Source organism: Lycorma delicatula, chromosome 3, assembly GCF_047948215.1.
Source record: "Lycorma delicatula isolate Av1 chromosome 3, ASM4794821v1, whole genome shotgun sequence".
Taxonomy (NCBI): domain Eukaryota; kingdom Metazoa; phylum Arthropoda; class Insecta; order Hemiptera; family Fulgoridae; genus Lycorma; species Lycorma delicatula.
This window is the reverse complement of record NC_134457.1, coordinates 155,459,774-155,484,470: the sequence shown is the minus strand read 5'-3', so window position 1 is coordinate 155,484,470 and position 24,697 is coordinate 155,459,774. Positions and strand designations below refer to the sequence as shown.

At 27.4% G+C, this 24,697-nt stretch overlaps 1 protein-coding gene across 3 annotated transcripts in view; it reads right to left on the bottom strand.

The window, feature by feature from the left end:
• The window catches only part of LOC142322130 (tubulin epsilon chain-like), an 81,146-nt gene extending 61,542 nt beyond the window's left edge, over positions 1 to 19,604 (bottom strand). The window contains exons 1-2 of one of the 3 annotated variants that reach the window (XM_075360847.1): positions 19,409 to 19,604; positions 14,677 to 14,876 (exon numbers count right to left, since the gene is read on the bottom strand). In XM_075360847.1, coding sequence (XP_075216962.1) covers positions 14,677 to 14,876; positions 19,409 to 19,433 — 225 coding nt within the window. In that variant the 5' untranslated portion in view covers positions 19,434 to 19,604. Of the gene's footprint in view, positions 1 to 10,194; positions 13,883 to 14,676; positions 14,877 to 19,408 lie in introns of those variants that run through there. The other 2 variants (XM_075360846.1, XM_075360844.1) reach the window with 2 other exon arrangements.
• Positions 19,605 to 24,697: the final 5,093 nt, after the last annotated feature.

The following is a 24,697-nucleotide window of genomic DNA, read 5'->3' as shown; positions in this document are numbered from 1 at the left end:
TAGTATTTCCCTACATCAACTGACAATAATTTGATACAACTTTGTGACAATGTGGTTTTGTATGCAGAATAGGGAGCATATTATTCATGTAGAGATCAAAAGAATTGAAAGCCTAGAACACTTTTTATTCAAAAACTTTATGGATTAAGTGCATAAATGTGTTATATTTAATAAAAAAAAAACATGACAAATTTCATTATAGCAACAAAGGGGATGACAACTATCATTATAGATCTGAAGGAAAATTTTAGTAATACAAAAAAAAATGTGGAAATGAGCAATTTAAGATTTTTTCAAATTTCAACATCTTACTGCATACATATCACAGTGCCAGAAAATGATGTTAAGTGTATTAAATGTAAGTAGAACGAAGACAAAGTTTTGTTGCGGCATCTTTTAGTGCAGTAACACTACAAGACACTCCAACAAGATCTGGGAAAACAATACATACATTCTGGACTATGCTAAACTGACAGAAAATTAAACTTGATGTACATACATTTAAAACATCAAAATTAAGTAGATAGTTAAATACAATGTAACATATCTAGTTAACCCCTAGTAAAAAACTTGTTTTGCTACAATGAATTTTTCCCCAGAAGACCAACATACATAAACAGGCATTTTTCACTGTGTGCAACAGCCAGCCAAAGCAAAGGTCAATTGATTCAGCACTTATTTAAACGGAAGAGTTTATGTTGAATTGTGAGAAGTATAAGACTTTAATAGTCAACTTGTATATACTTTGATGTTGGGATTCTCTATATATGAACTTATTTTCCATATACACAAAACTAATGTGCAACAGAATAATTACTGTGATCATATGACAACTTTTAATTTAAAATTAAATTCCAAATGTTTACTTCTGACTGGTTTATTTACTTCAGTAGCTAAAAAAAATACATCAGTTATTCCTGACCAAGATAACAAAATAGAATGCATAAATACTGAATGCGTCTTGGTATTATTCAAATTATGCCCGGGCTACTCTCTGACTAAAAATATCCCTCCAATAATTATACAAAAGAAAAATATTTACTCAACCGGTTACTGAAGAGCATGTGAAATATGCAGTATATCTTAACTAAATGATTTTGATGCATAAGTTGCTTTCATTCACAAGTGGAATGATTTGATTCAGTTAACAACTTCAGGGTAAATGTACACAATTCTGACATTTTATAAATGCACATTATAGTTATACTTATCTATTCATTAATGCTCCACAAATTCTTCCTTTTTTTTTAACATATATTAAACATTTTGGAGTCTCATATTAGACGTTTAGTTAAAAAGCTATGTCTTTATAGTATTTGTAGAAATATTATGGTCAAAGACTTTCCTGGATGCAAACAGAGTGATAATAGATTACAATAGAAGCAATAGATTACCAGAAAACTATTTGTGTAGAAATATTAAGAGCTAAAAAGTGTTCTGACTGATTAGTATTGCAAATGATTTAGTTCAATATAATTCAACAGATATAACAAATTTCAATGAATCTGTTATAAAGTTAGGTTCACAGCAAATTAGGAGTTGGGTAAACTGCAAAATGGTGTGTCAAAATTGAACATCAGTTGCAGCTATAAGGTAATGTTATAAAATGAATGCTAGTAATTTGGGAGAGATAATAACTATCTTCAAAATAAGATAAATGCTTACAAATTATAGTGAAAAAATTTTTTAATACATTACACAATATACAGATTTCAAAGTTGTGTAAAGCATATAATTCTATTTTATCATTATTTTATCTATACAGTAATTTTATTAACATTTCATAAGAATCCTGTAATAAAATTACTGTTGTAAAATCATTACTTACTTTCCTATTACTCGAAAAAGGGCCACATGGTCCCAGAAATAACAATAGTGCTACACCCATGTGGCTCTTTTATAGTTAAAAATTAAATTATTCTTGACACATTTAAAAAAAAAAATTACGATGGTCTATGAAGTGGCAAAGAAAATAGTGTGTCAGTTAAACTATTAAGTCAGAAAATTTTGTTCACACTGATATAATATTATTGTATTTTACAAACAGAATAATACCTCTTAATTTTTTATTTATTTTGTAATTCTCAAATAAAACCGTAATTAACTGGGTGATGAAAATTTATTTTTAATGTGTTTTAAGTAGTATCCCAATCTTGAAATATACCACAGTTCCATTTTTACATTAAAAAGGAGAACCTTTATATTAAAAATAAATTAAAAGAAATATTAAAGTTGTTAAAAATATATAAATATTTCAAATAAACAAAACTGTAGCAAAATGTTTAATTTTATGTAGCAAGGTACATATGAAAACAGCTTGCAAACAGAGCAAGATTTTCACTTAATATTTAAATATTAAAACAAAAAAACAGTTTTTTCTAACCTTGAGGAATGTAAAAATCACATCTTTAGAAAACTCAAACTTAGTTCAAAAACCACAGATGTAGTTGGGTAAAACTAATGTAATACCAATCTTACTTTAAAACCATCTGTGCCAGTATTATCTTTGAACCATTACAAGATCATTAATGAATGGTGTAACTTCATTATGTGTATGTATAAACTATATCAGTAAACTACAGTTCACTCTTTTCTTTTCATTAACCTTATTTTTAACAAGAGACCCCCTGACACTTGGCTTTGCACATATTATAATAATAAAGAGCTATGAATATAATAACCTCATCAAACTGATGAACAATGCCAATACCATATTATTTTATAACCATAAATTGTACTGTTTTTTAATTATATTCTGCATTATTTTACATGATTAAATGTTTGGCAATCTTACCAGAAGGCAAACTACTCTCAAATGCTGCCCTGTTCTAAAATGCTTAAATATTTTGAATGACATGATTAAGAAATACTTAAATGTAAATTTTTATGGCTATGGAAATAGATTTCTTAATGTTTATACATTTATAAATACATGTTTACAAAAGAAATAAAATTGTGAAATTTGAAATATAATACCAAACCTAGAGAAAAGCTTTGAGAAAATAATATTTCTTTTGAAAAAATCAGATCTTAAGTTTGTCAAAAATCTTTAAATAATCTCTCTCATTTATGACTTAAATGAATATGAATAAAAAAATCCTTTCCCATATAGTACAAGAAATTACTCTGTAAAAGACTTTTATTTTTAAATTTCAGAACTATCAATACAAATACAGCAAAACCTTTGTAAAAAATATTATTATAACCTTTGTAATTAATATTATTATAAGGCATGAAATTTAAAGGAAAGGGCTAAACACTTTACTTCACTGATTTTTTCACACAACAAACAGACGTACAAGATTATTGCTCAAGATGTTAAAGAAAACTAAAAGTAAGCCCAAAAGATAATAAACAATAAAAGAATATGACCTAACTCGCTTGAGAATGTTTTAAGTGGTATACACACTAAAAAACAACATAGTCACAATAGGAGAAAAAACAACTGACTGTTAGTACTTCAATTCAATTTTCCTCAAAAATTATCTTTAGCAAAATTAATAAATACATCTCAGTTTTACAAAAGGTTATTATGGTAATAATTTATGCAATATTTATGATCATTATATAAATGCACAAGCATAAAGAACTGACAATAGCAACAATCAAATATCTTTATAAGATGTAGATAAATCAAATCTATTTACAGTGTTACATAGACTGTTAAAAAAAGAGCCTCATCAGAGCTTTTTTAATATGGTTATTGTGAAACAAACTTATCGATACAATTCATTCCTACTAAATTAGTATACAAATTCCAAACTTCAATAGCATTAAGTATATACATAACAAACAATCACCAATTAATAACAGCAATGAAATTTTTTTTATCTTCTACTTTCTCAAAACACAGATGTTGCATTAAAGCTCTTTTTGCGACAAGGTTTTTAATTTTTAATTTTTTTAAATGAAAACCTGAGTGTCAATTAAAAATAAGTTCAAGCATGCATTATTTGCCCCTTTATGTTATCTCTTGGAAAGGAAGGAGTCTTCAAACAGTCCCACCCCACAATTGAAACTGTTACCCATTGAGCCACTAAATAAAAAAGTGATTATCAATCAAATACTATAAAGTTCCAGCTTATTACTACTGTTGGAGATAGGGCACTGATTAATATAATCCCCATGATACTCAACTAACGAAAAAGGAATGAAGGATGATACCAAGAGGGAGGATAGAAGGTGACAATCAACTAACACATGGACTGCTTCTGATCTGGATAGTTTACACCTTGTAAACATACACTGTATTTAACACAAAGTAAATAAAATCAATTTGCATTTTTACAAAATTAAAGAAATACATTTGTATAGTTTTTCCCATAACATAGCAAATAGCAGTTTAAAACAGCTATTTTTTAAGCATGTCAAAAATGAAAAAAAAATCCTAACTTGGATAGTATACAATTTCCTTTATGTAGGAGAAATAAAGTAAAGGCTTTTGTTCATAATTGCTTTAAAAAAATTGTCAAATGCTAAGGGAAAATCATGTTTAATTTAATAATAATAGATAACTTTATTTTGAGAAGGGTTAGATGGGAATCTATTCAACTAGTACTTTTACTAAAATTGTTACTTCTTTCACAAGTTCAATGCAAGCTTCCAACACTATTTTTCTTCTTTTTTTTTCAATTATACCATAATAAATTATTGTTGTAGGGCTCCAAATAATAACACTATTTACATGAAATATTTATTGTAATACAAAATCAAATATCAGCCATTCTTTTGTAAAGTTTACCTGATGTTAAAAAAAAAATCAAATAATTTATCTTGTCAATTCAACCATGAAGCTTTACAAAAAACATCCATATCTTCCATGAAAAAAGTGAATAAAGTATTTGTAATATCGCTTTTCTTTTGTTGATTAAAGTTTGTGTCAAAGTTGGTTGTTGATTAAAGTTTGTTAAAGCTGCCTAACAAGTGTTGAAATCAGCTGTGTAATATTCATTTATTGTTTAAGAAGAGTTCAACTGTAACAAGCATAAAACTTGAAATTGAGAGAAGATCTATTCTGGATATCAACTTATTTTGATAAGTACAATCATGTTTTTCTTTAACTTTGTTAATCAAGTGACGTCACATCTGTTAGAAAAATATTACAAAAGTTCAAATAACATTTAACTTACATGAACTTACAATTTGGTACATGTTAAGGTTATAGTATTTTTCTATTGAAAGTTGATTTTTGTAATTTAACATTTATCAACAATATAGTGAAACAGTTATCAACAATATAGTGATAGATGTGACACAGTTTTATATAGCAGAAATGACAATATGTAAAATGTGGTTTTTTAGTGGTTTTATCAAGCCTAATTAACTGGAGTCTCTATTTTTTTATTTCAGACCATGGCTCCGACCTACAAAATGGTAAAACGTGGAGAAAAAAGAATAATTCTGAAATTTGGCAAGAATACGTAGCAAAAGACCAAGAAAGAAAATTGAAAAAAGGAACTAAAAAACAATAAAGCTAAGTTATTGTAAAAGAGGCACAAAGACAGAGACAAGAATCAGTTTTATGGGAAAAAAGGAAGTTTGAAGAAAATAAAGAACAAAATGCAGTCACTGAACAAAATAGGCATAGGATCATACAAAAGCTCACATACCTTTGGTAAAGCATTAAAAAGACTAAAGAGACTAAACAGCTTTCAAAAAAATAAAAAACTGGTCCTAGACAATTAACTGAAGAATATATAAATGAAAGTAGATCAATTTTACAATAATGATGAAATTAGTCGCCAAGCAGTGAAGTGTGATGTCAAATCAATTAAAGATTTTAAAATTGGTCAAAAAAATTCATTCAAACTATATCACATGGTAATTGGTATTGGTGAGGTTTACAAGGAGTTTTAAGATGCTAAATCCTGATGAAACAATTTCAAAATCTAAGTTTTATGACTTACGACTAAAGCATATTTTGCGAACAAGTGAAATGCCTCATATTATTTGTGTATGTAATAATATTATTCATGCCAATTTGAGCCTAATTTTCCGAACATTCAGAAATATTTACTTGATGTGGTTTCCTGTAATACAGATAATGCAATGTGTATAATGAACGAATGTGTTAAATGGGTTTATGGATTAAAACCTCTCCTTCCTGAAAATAAAAACTTGACACAGAAAGTTTACATGGGAAGAATAGAAAAATGACAACAGAGTAAAATTGGTGCAAAATTTTGCAACCTTGTGAAAAATGATGATTTGTACTTAATTTCCAACTGGATAACTTCAAAGTTCATTGTTATATAAAGAAAGTGCAATCTAAATATTTTGATTCATGAAAAACTTCATTGGGTTCTTCACCTAATAGACCTGCTATGCAAATTGATTTTGCAAAAAAATAATCCATAGTTCATAAAGATAAAATCCATAGTGTACATGTCCACACCTTTGTCATTGTCAATGATGACTTGAATAATTAAAAAAACTCAGTTTGGGTTTTTATTAAAACACTCATCAGCAATGTTAAAAAAATTTCTCCTGAGACTGATTATGTATAAATATTTTTTGAAAACTGTCTAGGTTAGTTTAAGAAAAATACACAGTTTCTAAAGTATGTTTTTTGGAATAACATTTCCATGTCTGCGACCTGGAATTTTTTTGCATCAGGTCATGGTAGAGTGCAGTTGGGTGGGGGGTTCAATTAAAAGAATTGTTTGGAAAGGAGTGAAAGTTGTTAACTTAGCTGAAGGCTTTTACAATGCAGCAAATGACATGTATAAAGCCATTAATAATATTTTGCATCCCTAAGAAAGAAAAATTCTCAAATTCAGAAATTCTTGAAAGATGGAATTGAATCAAAGAAATTCAGTCTTTACCAAACATATAATCACATCCTTGTGGGAAAAACCTCAATGTCACTAATGAATAAGATCTGCATCATTAAAGCAGCTGAAACAGTCAAAATGCAAGTGGGTGAGCTATACGAATGTATATACACTCTTCTAAAGACCATTTTTTCCTGTTTAGCCTCTAGGAATCACCGTCAGGTATTACTTCAGAGGATGATATGTGTAAAGATTACTTAACTCAAAAAAGTGTTAGTAATGAGGAAGTAGGTGATTCTATCACTTCACATAGGCAGGTGTCTCCTGATAAGAATTCTAAAGGCAAAGGGTAGAGTTAATATAGTAGAAGAAAATGGAGATGTTGAAGTGTTATCTTTGAAACTGTGCAGTGAAAAGCCAAAGATTATTTCAAATTAACAAAAAAGATGAGATGCTTGTCTCTGTACTCTAACAAACATTTTCAACTTCTAAAAGATCCTGAGTTCTTCATGAATTTAAGAAGAAAGTTAATATTTTAGAACATTAATATTGTGTTTTTTAGAGTTTAAGTATCATAAATAGGTGTATTTAAACTGAAATACATTGTTAAAGTAGGCCCAAGTTTTTTTAAGTATGGAAGATTTGAGTATAGTACAGAATTTTCAAAACTTAATTTTATCTATTATTTTTCAATTAATGTTAAAAAATATCAACAAAAATAACATGAAAACTTTAATTTATTTGAAAAATCACAAATAAAATACATTTGAATTAAAAATGTAGTATTTTTTTACAACTAACACTACCCCCCATCAAGTCCGTTACAGCAGATTATAATTTTTTTCTCCTGAATAAAAAAGGAAACAGGTAAGTGTTCAGTTAATAACTTTAAATAGCAAGTTAATTAACTGAAATATATTTAATCTGTTATTTATAAATACTTAACAGAATATTAAATTATTATTAAATCATCTCCAAAGTCAGGTGAATTTCTTGACACATCTGTTACAGCCAGTAAAAGTTAAATTGGTTTACCAATACATACGAAATTCCACCCATAAGTAAATGAAAATGAAACCTTTGACTTCTATATTAAAACATTTAATTTAATTATTCCACATAAAAGTTGTATATGAGTCACATCTATTACAAAAAAAAATGCTTGATATGTTATAAAATTCAGAAAAATTAAAATATTATTGCATCACAACAAAACTGTGGGAAACTAAGGATGGTTTGATGAACAAGTAAATAAAATTTCAAATTTTTATCTTCCAACTGTTGGTTTTTTAAGTTTAAAACTGATATTAAAAAAAATATAACGTTTTCACTTTCTAGATCAGAAAAAAACTAAGGATGATGATATATTTATTTTATATATCTATAAACGATGAAATATTATAACTCTATTCTTTAAGTAGAAAACAAATAGTTTTAAAATTTTACTGATGTACAATATTATCATTCAGTTTCTAATATTCTTTTGCAGAAACAAAAATAGGATTATAAAATACGTTAATACATCTTGACTTAATAACTACTCTGGAATGAGTGTAATACATTAGGAAAAAAAACTGAAATCAGTAGAATTGTATTTTCTTCTTTAGTTACTTAGAAGGTGCAATAATAAAAATCTAAGGCTGCTAATGTGATACCATTTCCAAAACTGTATTGCTGTTATCACCAAGTAGAAAATAATTTAGTAATTTCATCTATACCTTCCTTGGCACCACACCAAGACATACCTGGATAAACCAAGAGTTTTACTGAATAAATAGTTTGGCAATATATTATATCATCTATGTTTGATAGTAATTACAACAAATTTAATAAGTTTTTGAAACTTTGAGTTCTTTAGCAATAATAATTATTTCTTAGATAAAAAAGGTATACATTTTATTTATGATGTGCATTAGAAAAATATGAGTTAAGAAACTAAAATCAAATAATTTAACAGGATCGATAAGCGATTGACCCATCTCAGTTGAGTCTATAAACAGCAACAACTGAGAATAGAAATTTAGATCTTAATGATATTCAAGTTACCAAAAACCACCTTAACAACCTATGATATCAACTTATATTAAAAATATTAATAAAAATGGAATGAAACTACAATAAAAAAACTCTTTAACTACTGCAACATTTACAAAAAAAAAAATGTAAGAACCTTCAATTTAGTAAAAGGGACTAGATTGAAATCAAATTTAATAGGATACCTAGATAAAAAGTGCTACAAAATATATGCTTATTTACCAAATAGTAAAAGCAAGAAAAAAATTATTAAACCTGTTTTGAAGTAGTAAAACACATTTAAAAAAATTGCTATAAGGAGGTTAGCAATTGGAAGCCTTCTCTAATGCTGAGAAGGGTACAATAAAAAATAATTTATTAACAAATATTACATATATATAAAATAGATTCAACTTGATCCACCCAAGTACAGAATTGAATAAAATAAAATGATGACACTCACCTTATTTTTTCATACTATCTCTACAAAAGCTTTCATGACAACCCATAGCTTCACTTGTAGATTTTTTGTAAAATATTTAGTGTTAAATTACATTTTAAAATCAAAATTAAAAATTAAAGTAGAATAAATTAATATAAAAATTATTAAAAGAAGTATAAATATTACTAAAAAATATAACGTCGAGTATTATAAAATAAAATAAAATATAATATACATGTGTTTGGTCAGCCAATACTATAGCAATGAAAAATTAATTAAATTTTTATGTAATATCATTATCTGTAAAAGTGTTGCTACCTATTGCAGCTCTTATAAGTGTGTCAATCTCAAACTCTGCAAGTTGATAAAATTAAATCCCCCTCCTATATTTATGTATTTCTCCAAAAATCTAGATTTTATGTTATTATTTTTTATATCTCCTTTCTTAATTTTCAATATTTCCAAATTAGTGTCAATATCAGAAATAGAATGTTTATTATTAATGAAGTGGTCAGCAATGTTAGAGAAACCCAATTTTTTTATTTTTATAGTCTAAAATGCTCATGAAATCTGGCTTTAGTAGATGTAAGTAGATCTATTAGTCGATCTTTTAAAAGTTTGAGGATGACACGCTTATAAGAGCTGAAATAGGCAGCAGCACTTTTTCATATAATGATATTACATAAACATTCAATTAATTGTTCATTACTATAGTATTAGCTGGCCAAATACATCTAGTATATTATATTTAATTTTATAATACTTGACATCATATTTTTATATGTAATTTTTAATTTTAATAATTTTAACATTTTTATATTTCCTTTAATAAATTTTTATATTTTAATTTTGAGTTTAATATGTAATTTAGCACTAAATATTTTACAAAAAAGAAAAAATTTACAACTGAAGATGTAGGTTACTGTGAAATCGTTTTTATAAATTGTATGAAAAAATAAGGTGGTATCATTTTATTTTATTCAATTCTGTACTTGGGTGGATCAAGTTGAATCTATTTTATATATACAATAATTATTAGTACAGTGGTAATATGGGTCTTGAAAAGATTGACTTTAGAAAAATAATTATTAGTATAAAATATAATGTGCTCATTGTAAGATCGATGTAACTGTATTTTTCTTCCTTATTTTAATTATTACTGGCATGAAAGTGAAAAATCAGATTTTTAAAGTAGTTTTCCAGAAATTTCAACTTAAACAGTTAAAATGGACAGACATTTTTTAATTATTCACAATTTTTTGCAATCTCCCAGCATTTTAATTTCTTTTTAGAATACTATATTCAATTAATCTATTATCACTATGTTGTTATAAGGAATCAAAAGACATAAAGTTCTCTGTAAATCATTCAACAAACACAAAATCCATGTGTTATAAAAAATGCACTGGATAAAACAAAAATCACCTGAGTAAAAAACTTCCTCTCTTTCTACAACAATAATATTTCAACAAAGGATGTACATAACACTTTATTGGTTTTATGCAGAAGTAACTATACTAATGATAGTACAAGCAATGTTTTTATAATTTTCTTACAATTTTTTTTTTTTAGAAAGCTGCAACAGATTAAACATCTCTTATTATGTTGTATACTATGGAAGTTTTCCAAATATGAAAAATAAATGACATTCTGAAGAATGGAGCACCTGCTGTATGAGTCATTTATTTTTACAGTAGTGAAGGAAATCATCAAAAATAAATATTTCTGACATAACTAATTCCTTCTAGTACAATTAATGTATTCGAGGTACAAATTAGGTACTCAGATTTTTTCATTATAGTTCTAATATTGTACCTACTTTAAATCTTACAAAAATACAAATTTTTCAATTCATTAAAATTTAAAAGTTTTCTGTATTAAATTAACTTACATGTCTACCTAAAAACAATACTGATAAATACTTCCCTCTAGATTTCTACGAAAAACAAATTTCTTACAGAGATTCTGTATAAGTAAGCTTATCCTAAAAATGGACAAATATCATGCAACTGCAATAACATTTTTTCTTACAAAAATTAAAAAAAAAAAACAATTTCCAAAGTTCCCCGAGAATGCAGAAGATAAACTAAATTAATAAATACATCTATCACTGATAAAATAATGTCCCAGTCTAAGATTTACAATGTTTAAAAAAAAGAAGAGATTACAAAGACATCAACTTTCCTTATGGTAAGATTAAAAGTTAAAATTATACAGTGCAAAATTAAACTCAATTAGTTACAAATCATTCTTCCAAGATAGCAAACTAATATATTTTTATATTAAGTAGTACAATTATTATTTTTATGAATGCCGTTGTAAATTAGTACAAATCACAACCCTTATTTGCATACTACAATCTACATTCTCAAAAATAACCACTCAGTAAAAAACTGACACCTACTTGTATTATAAAATGTCCAAAAAATTATTTGCATTAACAGGCTAATTTATTACTAAAATATAAAGCTATGTAACTGAATATATGTCTAATCTTTGTTTACAATCTATAACAACTTTTCAGTACGTATACTAAAAATAAAAATTACTTAATGCTTAAAAAATAAAATAAGTAAAAGCTACAATTTCTGTATAAAAATAAATACTGTTCTTTTTACATAATTTAACTTATACAACTATGTATAATTAATTTAACCTATATACAATTATCATCATCAATGTATCATTTTTTAATAAACAAACACTTACTCTCTTATCAGCAAATGTTGACCCATTTAGGCTTTTACATTTAAATAATAAGGTATTTATATTTTAAAGCTTTAAAACCACATCACTTGGGTATCCCAATAACACTTTCTAGATTACCCATGTCAGTTGTTTTATAATAAAAATAGTACGATACACTAAATAAAAGATTTTTTGACAGTATTAAAAAAAATTAATGCAAAACACATCATTCAGAATAAGTCATATCTATCAGTGGGAAAACATACCCACAGGTATGTTTACAGAAAATTAATGACACTTCACATTTACCTTCAGTAAAAATAAATCTAGGTAACTTTAAATCCTAGAGTTTGTTATATAAAAATTATTTTTAATAAATTGCTTTATTAGTTCTTTAATTTAAGTTTTTAAAAATATTGATAAAAAAAAATACATCTATAGGAACATTAGCATTCTTTTTCAAATATAATTAATTAGAAATAAAAATAAGAATAAAAATAAAAAAATATTCACTGTCATAGAGATGATGAAGATTCTGATGTATGAGTTAGAGATGAACTCTCAGTTTGTTTCACATTAGATAACTGATTAGTACTACCATCACCCAGCTCACTTTTAACAGATTCACTTTTTTTAGACGATGTTTCTAATGGCTTCACGTTATCTGTAGCTGTAGTCGAAACATTACTTTCTTTCCCAGCATTACTAGGACTACTTGTGCTACTTCTACCTTGCCGTTTATGATCACCATAAATAAGACACTGAACATTCGGTGAAGAACTACGGTCCCTCTGAAAGCCACCGCTACCAGCTGTTCCACTTTCATTTCCTCCTGCACTGTCTTGATCTTCTAAAAATCTGTCCATGTAATCTGTAATACCAGGATGTAAAGTATATTTCTTCTTTTCTAATCTAGCTTTATTAGCAAATATATCATGACGCTCAGTTTTTTTCCATAAATAATAGAACTGAACTAATTCACCAACCGAACGCGTTCTTACTTTATTTAATTGGATAAGGTGAAAATTCTTTCCATAGGTTCTGAAACCGGTCTCAAAATTCCGACACTCTTCTTCAGACCAAAGGCTCATAGTATCTGTGGGACCAGAAACATTCATTTTCATTCTTCTTAAGGCTTCATCCATATTATAATCACACTGAAACAATAAGTACAGAGCTTGCTCATCATCTCTTGTATGAGCACCCATCGGGATAGCATTGACACCTTGGGCGCTATTGATCAGCACTTCCTGTGCTTTCACCAAATACTTTTCTATCTGCTCAGCTGTAAGCGAACTGGGATCCCATAGCAACTTATCTTCATTTTCATAAGGCAATGCATCATCGTACTTACAAAGGCCTTCAGGAATATAAGCTTGGTAATTGCTTCCGACCATAATTGTCTTCTTTAATTCTTCTTCTTCAGGACTATAATCATTATCTTCATCCTCTTCTTCACTCTGCGGTCTAAGCGACCTGAGTGGTCTCGAGCTCCCAGAAGTTGTGTCTGGAAGAATATCTTCATATAGTTTACATAGTTCTGATCGTTCTGGTTTTTCGTCTTCCATTTCGTCTTCTTCTTCCTCCTCCTCTTCCTCTTCTTCTTTAATACTTATTTTAATTTCCTCAACCTCCTGATCTTTCTTATATTTTAAATCTGATTTTACAGGTGTCTTCTTCTCGGGTGCTTGATGATCTTGAGATTTACTACTATCTGAAGAATCTGAATCGTTTTCTTGTTTTGTATCAGTATATCCACATAATGCGAGTAATTCTTCTAATGGCATATCCCCTTCTCTTTGCAAATTTTGAAGCTCAGTTTGTGGATCCTCAGTCGGCTCTAATGCTTCTTCTTCATCTAATGTCCTCTCATCATCAAAAACATTTACTAACACTGGATTAAACTCTTGATCATCATGTTTATACTTCTTTGCTGAGTTGCATTTCTCCTCCATCATGCTCACATCTGCCATTATAAAAATGATAACAATTCAGAAAAAAAATCATTACAATAGTTTATTATATAATGTATGGTTATTAATGTAACAAAAGAAAGAAATCAACATATTAAGAATAGAATTCTAATAAATAGAATATCAAAAAGTTATAGTATTGTATTTTCAAATTGAATTTTAGAATAATTTTATGCAAGAAGGAATTAATGAAATAATAATTCCAAGTACAATTAACGTAGATATTTATAGAAAATATACAAGAATTAATTACATTTATAACAATTAATTTAAACAATTTATTTAACTAAAAAACAAATAATTTAAATGAAAAGTTTAAGAATTAGTTCAAAGAACTGTAAATCTGGAAAAATAGTATATATATTTATCACTAACTGACAAAGCTACCTTAAAAAGTGGAAGAGATAAAAATTTCATCACTACAGAGTTTATCAAATTCAATACCAACTTGCTCACCTTTCTTCATGCCAGAAAAAAAACAGTCTAATAGTTGTCTTGGTTTTTATTTGTTGAAGAAAATATCAGCTTCACTTAAATAAATATAATGAATCTATCACACTGTAATTTAAAACACTAAAAAATCAACAAGTTCTGATAGATCAATAAGATTTTTCACACCAAAAATTAAATATATGTTTAATTTTTTATACTCTGCATTTATTTAAAAAGAAATTTAAATATAAAATAAAATATTTGGTATTAATTCATGTATTAAATTTCAGATTGACCCCATTAAAGTACTAAGAAAATAATAAATAAATAATAATCAATAGATTGTAATACTAACTCTTGCTTTAACATTGGCTTTCTTCAAGTCACTGATTGAAGAATATCCTGACTGAGGGACATCAGAAGGGCAGTAGAAGAAACTAGGTAGTGCGTCACTGAGAACAGATTTTTGGTTAATTTTGATGTCAGTAGAAATGCCATGCTCTTTTAAAACCAATGGCCAGAAGGTACTGCCAATTTGATTTCCGCACTGGCCAACTGAAACACACCATATACTTATATAAAAATTCTGGAATAAATTAGCAATGGAAAAATGAATATACATCTACATTCACTAAGAAAATAAATGAACATGAAAAAAATTTACACAAAATAATTTTGGTAGTTCTATTTTTTCAGTTTTTTGAGTATTTACTGAGTTTTGGTTAATTATAGGTACAAACAAAACAAACTAGATAATTAACAGTTTTTATCAGGCTGCTAAATCTCTCTCTCTCTTTTTCCTGTTTAGCCTCCAGTAACTACTGTTTAGATAATCTTCAGAGGATGAATGGGGATGATATGTATGAGTGTAAATGAAGTGTAGTCTTGTACATTCTCAGTTCGACTTTTCCTGAGATGTGTGGTTAATTGAAACCCAACCACCAAAGAACACTGGTATCCACGATCTAGTATTCAAATCCGTGTAAAAATAACTTGCTTTACTAGGGCTTGAACGCTGTAACTCTCGACTTCCAAATCGGCTGATTTGGGAAGACGCGTTAACCACTAGACCAACCCGGTGGGTTAGGCTGCTAAATCTAGATCACCAGTAATCACTTACCAGACTACAATAATTAAAAAAATAAATAAATTAATAAATCTTTACTGTCTCAGAGTTTGGTATACTGTCTCGGAGTTTTGTACAAAACTTGTTATACGATATAAGATTCACATATTTTTCTCTAGAAAAATATGTAAGAAAAATAATTAATAATAATATCTTATCATAATATCATAATAATATCATATAATATCATAATATTATATCATAATATCTTATGAAAAATAATAAGAAAATCCCTAAACATATCTACATATTTCATTTGATTAACAAAAATGGTGGTTATTTAAGGCAAAATTATCTAATCATGGCTCTTTCTTTTAATAGTAAAACTTTTAGAATCTAAGAGTTCTTTTTTTTATGATGTTAAGTGTAAAACTGTGAATCTGGACTTTATTTTAAAAACAAAATAAAAATAATTGGTAAGTATTTTGCAAGATTAGGCCTAAAGTTAAAAAAAAAAAAATGGTAATTTTGAACTGTAAATAAAATTTTATTTGATGAAACTAATAGTCTCAGAAATTTTTACATACATAATTAAATAAGTTTTCAATTTTTTTTTTTATAAATAAATATTAATATACAGAGTGTATAAAAAATGTTTTCCCACATTTTAGTAGTTCTTAACATCAATCCAAGAAAGAAGGTCCTATAAATGTAGATATGGAAATACATGGTTATTCATATCTATAATTCTGTATTTTTTAAAATATTATTTATACCTCAAAAACAGATCTGCTATTTAAATAAAATATTGGACATTACTTTAAACAAATATGCTCAAGACTTGAATAGATAGATAAATTTAATTTTTCACTGCATGAATAGTTCCAGAACTATTAACATTATATAGTATCTGTTTACTAGCAAACATTTTAAGTATTTTATTATAAACAAAACAACACCTTGATTTTTCATATTGTATTTTATACAGCCAAGTTATAACGAAAAATGTTTATTGAGTATGCTAAAAATTACAAAATAATTTTGTGCTGGTTTTTATCTCTTCCACTATATGATATCACTCATTACCAAATAGCTGATGCTGCTTAAACATCACTAAATTGATGACGTTTGAAAAAACTTTTAACACAGAATATACATAATTATTATTGAAAACCAAAATTTATCAAAAAAAAAAATTAAAATGTCAAATATTCATTTTTCACAAAAACTGAAACCTATTTCAGTTTAATTATTAATGAAAAATAATATTTACTAATTACCTAAACATAAAAAAACTAAGTGTTCAACAGAAGTTTCATTTCATTTGTCACTTAAACAAATGAATCATTATTTTAACACTAGCATAGACTAATTTTTAGGCAACAATTTACTATTTTAGCTCTCAACCTGTCCATAATGTTTATTAGTGTGCATGCACATGTGCCCATACGATAAAATCCAATGGATTGGACTTCAACTGGTGAAAAAGAAGATCATGTGTCTGAACTAGATTACCCAATCCACTATTCAAACAATTATTAAAGAACTGCCTGATGTTAATAGAAAGCTACAAGGTGTAAAAATATGTGATTTTTACATTATACTTATGAATTTAGGTTTTCAACACTAGTCGATTTTATATCTGCAACACACAGATTTTTCTAATATTTAACAAAATTTTAAATATTAACAAACTTACTATGAAAAACCCCCACTTTGCAGTAATTTTTTACTAAATTATTCTAACACATTTATTGAACAAATACTTGTCAGTCCAGAGATGCTTCACAAATACTAAATATTTTCTTCCTTTTTAGTTTTCAAACTTGCGTTTACAAGAGGGAGATGAAGACTTTGTTTGGTATTCATGAAAATTCAAAATAGTTTAATGTTGTAAAATCTATATTAAAATCCTACGTATTAATTTATTGAAGTTTTATTAAAATATGCACCATTTGAACTACTTTTGTAGAGAATCTCTTTCAATTTAAATTAACTTAACATGGATGTGACTATTATGACTGTTGATAGTCTTTACATAAAAAAGGTGGCTAACCACCATCATTCTAACTCAAATGTATTAATTTAATCATTTTAGGTTGAATATGGTCTTTCTAATAGTTCCTTTACTGCTCATGGCCAATTAAAATTTACATCCGATATTTAGCACAGCAGATTCAGTGTACTTTATATACATTCCATTTTTTCACTTTTAGAGCAATATTTTTTTAAGATTAAGAATTACTAATACTTTTTTTAATTTTTTAATTGTTTAGTGAATATTAACAAGAAATTTAAATAAATAAAAATATATAATTATTTTTTTAACTGACAATAATCAACTTACGGGTAGGGCCTAACAAATTATTAACTAAAAACAGCTATGCAAAGTTTTCTTAACTATCTGAATATTAGTCAAAACATAAACTTGCTTTCTTTATTAATAAGAAAAAAATTATTTCATGACGTTTAGAAAAAACAACAAAATAATAATGTACAGTAAGTAGAAAATGATTAAGACAAACTGTAGAACACTATAGGCCAATTTATCGAAAAATTAAAAACTGTCATTGGATAAGTTAATTTTTCTGGCAACATTGAAATTATTAAATTAGCTATTCATATTCATCAATTAATTAGCTAAATGACATTACATTTATTTTAATAATGACTTCATAATAATATTTTCAAGATTATTTTTTGTAAAATAATGTTGGGTATGTGATACCCTTATTTGATTTGTTAAGCAATTCTGGTTTATCTTTGGAGAAAATACATAATTTGTTTTTCTCAAATTATCATATACCAAGTATGACTATTGCAACCAGGGCATATCATTTGATATCTAATTCATTTAGAATACATTTATTTCTACATCTATCAACGTACTACCCAATTCAATTACATAATTTACACTGGTTATAGGCAACTATGTATTTCTATACTTTTAGATTGGATAGACAATATCTTTTTATTTTATTCAAAAAATGTATACAGCAGCCTAATTATGGTAAATAAAAGATTTCACAATCATCCTCCTAAAATATAAATGTAATTTATCATAATAAACTAATATCTATTTTAAGGTTATTGGAAAAATAAACAAAATCATTTTTTTTTAAATAACATAACTCATGAAAAACTGGATTCTGACAACATGAAAACTTTCCATCATTAGGATTTAACCATGGAATAGCTTTGGAAATAAGCATAATTTTTTTTGCTGCTTGAAAGGTGAAACAATAATATAACCTGAGCACTACAAACTTAATTCAAAGTATTTAAATTGCTTATAAATAACTGTTAAAATTAATTTTAGGGTTGCATCTGCAATGGTTTATCAAGTGTGTTTCCTGATATGACAATTTTGCTTATTCTTAATACAAATTTTAAAATGTCCAACTTTTCATGTACACTAACCTAACCTTGGTATCACAAAGTAAACTATGATTCTCTACTTTTTAAATGTTAATCCAAAAATAAATCGCGCAAGAAAACCACCACCAAATTCATTGTTTGGTGTGAAATAAAACACACTACAACCTACAACATCCTAGGAGAGAATAAACAAGATTTAACTGGAATTAATAAAGATTTAGAATTGATAAGACATCAAAACAGCATTGGACAAACTAAAAGCGGAAGAGTGAACGGTTAATACTTTACAAAATTTTTGAAACGTATTAACAATTAAGTATATAAAATTGTACCAACATAGCGTTTTTAACAAACCTTTAAGTAAATACCAACAAAGTTACGATGTTTTCTGACTATTGAATAATTTCACTTACTACCTGATTAGTTTTTAACAAAATTACAAACACTATCGTATCTAGGCTTGTCCACTCTTGTTGGGAACAATAACTTCGTTGTTAACAAGGAAAATAAAAGACTCGCACAAATTACTATATGAACTTAAATAATACATTTCAATAACTGTTATACTTCTTTACATATGCAGAAGTCGTTAACACAGATTAATGCATGCAACAAACTACTACCACAAAAAACTAAGACTTGCCTTGAATTGTAATAATCTCACTCATAAATTTGGTTTATATAAACAGTAACATCGATAAACTACATATTAAATTTAAAATAATAATTTGATATAAAGAGCAATTTGAACCCAATTTAAGGCAAAATAATCATAATTCCTCATACAGCCATTCTCACGTGAATAAACCATAACCTAAACTGCAGATTTAAATGATGAGAAATGGAGGGAATTCGTAAAACACATTTGTCCGACAGATCATCCATTTTAATGTTTTTCAATTAAACAACTATATTTACATGAATAAGTAAGATAAAGTTATTTTTTATAGTGTAGTCTTTTATTTCGTTACTTTATTCCTTATCTGAAATAATTTCAAATACAAATTTATATTAAAAACAATGTTTGTGGCAAAGTCGTAAGAAAATTTACATAAAACATGTAATTAAATGTCATTTAAAAATAAATAAATAAAAATAATTTTATTCTTCAAAACCTTATCGAAACTATTTAACTACATAAGTAGGTCGTCATGCAATGTTCTGACTGTTACGAATATCTTTCCTCTTTATCCATTAATAACCCATTGACATCACTGAGTTATGAATGGCGCCAAAGTAATAATAGAAGGATATCTTTTACAAAGAAATTTTTTTTAATAGGAAGACTTGCTTTGTACGTACTTCAACGAAGAAACTGAGATGAATGAAACGATGCATTAAAAAATTCCAGTTCATAACTGGATATCAAACTCAAATTGATAACATAGAAGGTTGATTATTACTTTTTATTTATAAAAGTGACAAATTATTTAAAAGAAATATTTAGTAATGATAAATTTCAGATGGATATAATGTGAAAAGTAATATTAGTCAAATGAGAACTCAAAACACTATGCTAGGATGAGTACTTTCTGGAACTTAATTTTCAAACAGTTTACATAAACACTATTCATGAAAAAATGGGATCTCTTTGTCACTATTATAAAATACTTTTGTGTATTTAACTTAGTTTAATTTTTTCTATAAATAACATTATTATTTTATTTTTAGGTGATACTTAGGTGACACAAACAATTTTTATTTATTTAAATATTAACAAAGTTCAATTCTTTCTTTCTAGTCTTGAAGTACTGGTGTGCTCATTAAAAAGGGAATTATTTCCATAAATCTATTATTCTGGTGATGTATTTTATCTTAATTTATAGCATATCAGCAATACTTAGATTATTGTTGAAAAGTACATTCCTTTACATAAAATTCTCTAAAATAATAAATAATTAAAAGTCATTAGAATTTCTTCTCCTCTTATATTAAATATATATTATCAACTTTATTATTAAAAAAATGTTTTATTTTGTTGTCTGTCTACTTAGTAATTAATTTCCCACTTAGCTGTTTTAATATTATGTGGGTGGGCCGATAAGTTTCCAGCCTGATTAACCTGCAATCACTCAACCTGTTAGATTTAGCCTAATGAAAAAAGTTACTCTGAAGAAAATTTTTTGTTTCACTTTTGACAAGCCTTAAATCCCAGCTATGCCTAAATGACTATTTCTGGCTAATTGTCTTCATATTTGCATGATAATTCATCAGTGGGTGTCAATGTTAGGCGACACAGAGGTGCAATATCTCAGTGTAGTTAGTAGCATCCACACAGTTGACTGATCATGTCGCTCCTACTGTTATAGTTGTTCTACATGGTTGACTGATTGTGTTCATATTTTTTGAGGTGTTTTTTTTTTCAATTATTTATTTTTTATAATTTGTTTAGTGTTGATTCGTTATTTATATTTTGTATAATTACTTGTATCATTGAAGTGAATAAAATTTATTATGGCAAGAAAATCTGATGAAGAAGAGATTTTGTATTGGATTATGGAATTAGAAAATGCTGCACTGCTTGAAAATGAAACTGATAGTAAAAGTAATTCTTTATCTGAACATTCAAGTCATAACTCTGATACAAAACAGTGAAACAGTGAGAATGAATAAGAAAATAATGACACAGCGAGCATTTGCTTTTCTTCACCAATAGAGACTACTGTTTGCTTAAAAAGACCAGTGCAATCTGGACTGCAGTACATTGGAAAGGATGGAATTACTAAATTGCAAGTACATAAATCAGTCTCTGCTAAAAAAATACCAAAACAAAATATTGTTACAAAACTACTGCAAGTAAAATCTGCTGTCAAAGATTGTACACAGATTTTTCATTGTTGGAAAATATTATTTCCTGACCAAACTATAAGTAAGATTGTCCAATTTACAAATGAGCAACTCGTAGAAATGAGAGCTAACTATTCTCGTGTAACCTAGGTTCTATAAAATTTCAAAATTATATCCAATCGCACTTAACCAACAAGTGTTTTCATTAATATTTAAATAATACTGTTAAAATTATTATTATTTTTTTTTTTTTTGCGTTGGAGGAGGGAAAATCTGCAACCAGACGCCCAGCAGCCCGTAATACTGTGTATGCTGTGTGTGGGTTTTCTGCCGAAACAGAGACCCACTAAAAACCCTCCCCCACACGACGAGGTGATAGAACCATTGCTAGATATACCATCATCACCACGGGTGTCTTCGGGATCTCCCAGTGTCGTTCTCAAGGACAGCTATCAGCGTCCCTCGAGGGACGCTGTTATGCGCTGAGGAACGCTATTTATTTAATTTCAAGTTCTCTTGACTTGAATTCCATAGAAGTATATAAATAAGCAAACATACTGACTTGAATTTCTACAGTAATATAATATTAACGAGCAAACATTCTCTACTGCCTTATCATCAATAATAAACTTAATTCATAAGAAAGTCAGTTCCTTAAAACCCCATCTACATTTGGTTGTTTTTCTGTAGTGTCTAAATTTATCAGAAAGTAACTGAACGTAAACAAAGATGTACTCTGAATAGTATATATTAAAGAGCTCTGAAAAGTAATTATCCTATATTAAAGAGCCCCAACTCCATTTAAATATTGAAGGACAAAAGTTTCTTATAGATGAAGATCTAATAAGAACTTAATAATTACTCAGCCTTAAAATTCTGCTATTTCTACAACATGAGAAATATATTTAAACAAATTAAAACTTTCTGAAAGTTGATTGGTCACCCGTTATTTTATTTAATTAAATACTTCATAACTGTGGTCAATCCTTTTTTTCATACCTTGTTTTCTTTTTTTACTTCAATTTATTGTTGTTTATTTTTTTCAATTTATTTATTTTATTTTAAATTTTGGCAGTCGTGTTCTTTTAATTTTTGTAATTTTTTTATTATTTAATACATTTTAGAGATCATGGAGAAAATTATTATTTTTTTAATATTTTTTCATAAATATTTAAATGCATAATTAATAATTGTTAATAAATCAATATATTTAAACTAAAAAAAAAGGAAATTAAGTCGAATTCAAATCCGATGTGCCTTCCCCTTGTAACATCAAAATATTTCATTAATAAAAATTTTATTTGGCTATAACTCTGGAACCAATGAAAATAAGTACCACTTATGATATAACGTTGAAAAGCTCTGAATGAGGGCTTATTACTGAAGTTAAGAAATAGTCCAAAATACAATTTTTTTGATTTTGGACACTTTTGGTCCAGTCGATTGCAATCAAAAGGGGAAGTGCACAACTAGATTTTACAAAAGCCCTAAATCCAAAATTTCAACATTCTACGGCTAATCGATTTTGAGTTATGCGAGATATATACATACAGACGTCACGCCAAAACTAGTCAAAATGAATTCAGGGGTGGTCAAAATGAATATTTCCGTTGAAATATGATAACCGAAATTTTTCACGATCACAATACTTTCGCGATCAAAATTAAAATGCGGTAATCTTTGGGGATTATTATTTGGGTAAATAGCTAAGGATGTGAACGTCTGTACAGCTACTTTTTCTTTTATAGTTTTAAAAAAAAATATTAACATATTTATGGATTTAACAACCCTCATATCTATCAGAGCATTAAAGCTTAATCTTTACATGTGCGGAGAATCTAATGTAGCATAAACATTGTGCTTTATTCCATTGATTCGAATGGATGAATTGCCAAGAAACATGCATCCAAAATCTTCTATAGCACATATTTGAAATAGTTGTATAAAAAGTTAAATTTTGAACTTATATTCCCACACCATGAAGTTTTAAAATTGATATTCTGTGTTATAGTTATTGCTGTTATTTTTATCATAAAGAAATAACTCATGACGCATTGAATTTTCCCTTCAGTGACACAATTTGGAAAATCCTAGTAGATTATTTGGTATTTATATAAAAAGTGGATGTTAAACTAATTTAAAGAAAAGGAAATGGTCAAACCATAACATTAGTAGCAGTAGTGATAAATTGGGGTGGAGTGCCCCCATTCCAAAAATGATGCTCTTTTGTTTGTGTATTTATTATTTAAAAGTTACAAAGTTTATGAGAAAGAGAATCAGAAAAGTTTTTATAAAAGAGAAATTAATAAAATTGAAAGTATAATTTGAACTGCTATGTAAAACTGTATGTAATTTAAACAAATTAGTTCTGAAAATAAAATTTTTAAAATCTGGTAATTTTGAAATATCCTAAAAGATTTTACATATTAACATTAAATTTGCAATTCTAACATTTAAATTATGAAAACATCTTATTTAAAAAAAATAATATTGTTCAGGTGGCAACCATTCTGCTGTAGGCACTTAGTAATTCTGTTGCATTGTCTACAGATCACTTTTTAACACCTTCATAGGATTTAGATTAAACTTTTAGCCTATTTAAAGTTTCAAATCTTATGAGTAATGCTTCTTGAGTTTAATACCCCAGAAGAAGAAAAAACATATTAAAAGATTAGGTGCCCGCCCTTATGACTTCTATTTTAAGAGAGTAAGGCTCACTCCAGTCACTTTCAAATGTATGCTAACCAAGCTATTGACCTGAAATTATATATATAAGTTAGTATGATATTAGAATGCCAGTAAGATATTAGACCTGCTGGCACCATCTCTATATCAGGCCAGAGACTTATCAGCCCACCCTCGTATACACTTTTATTTAACTCACTCTTCATGTCTGTCTTTCTGTTGGTGGCTGGATGGTCAAAACTTTGCCACCAATTTTTAATCTACTTCCTGACAAGCAAGCAAGCTCAAGATTAGCATACATATTCAATGTTTTGCTTGATTCCTTGATAGTGTGCATCAAGTCATCTCCATGTCAGCAGAAAAGTTTCATGTTAGTTCTTCTAGGAGTCAATGATGTGCTTAGTGTTGTTAAGTTATGTAGGTGACTTAGCTTCCAGGTATAACCTCAACCTGGGTTTGA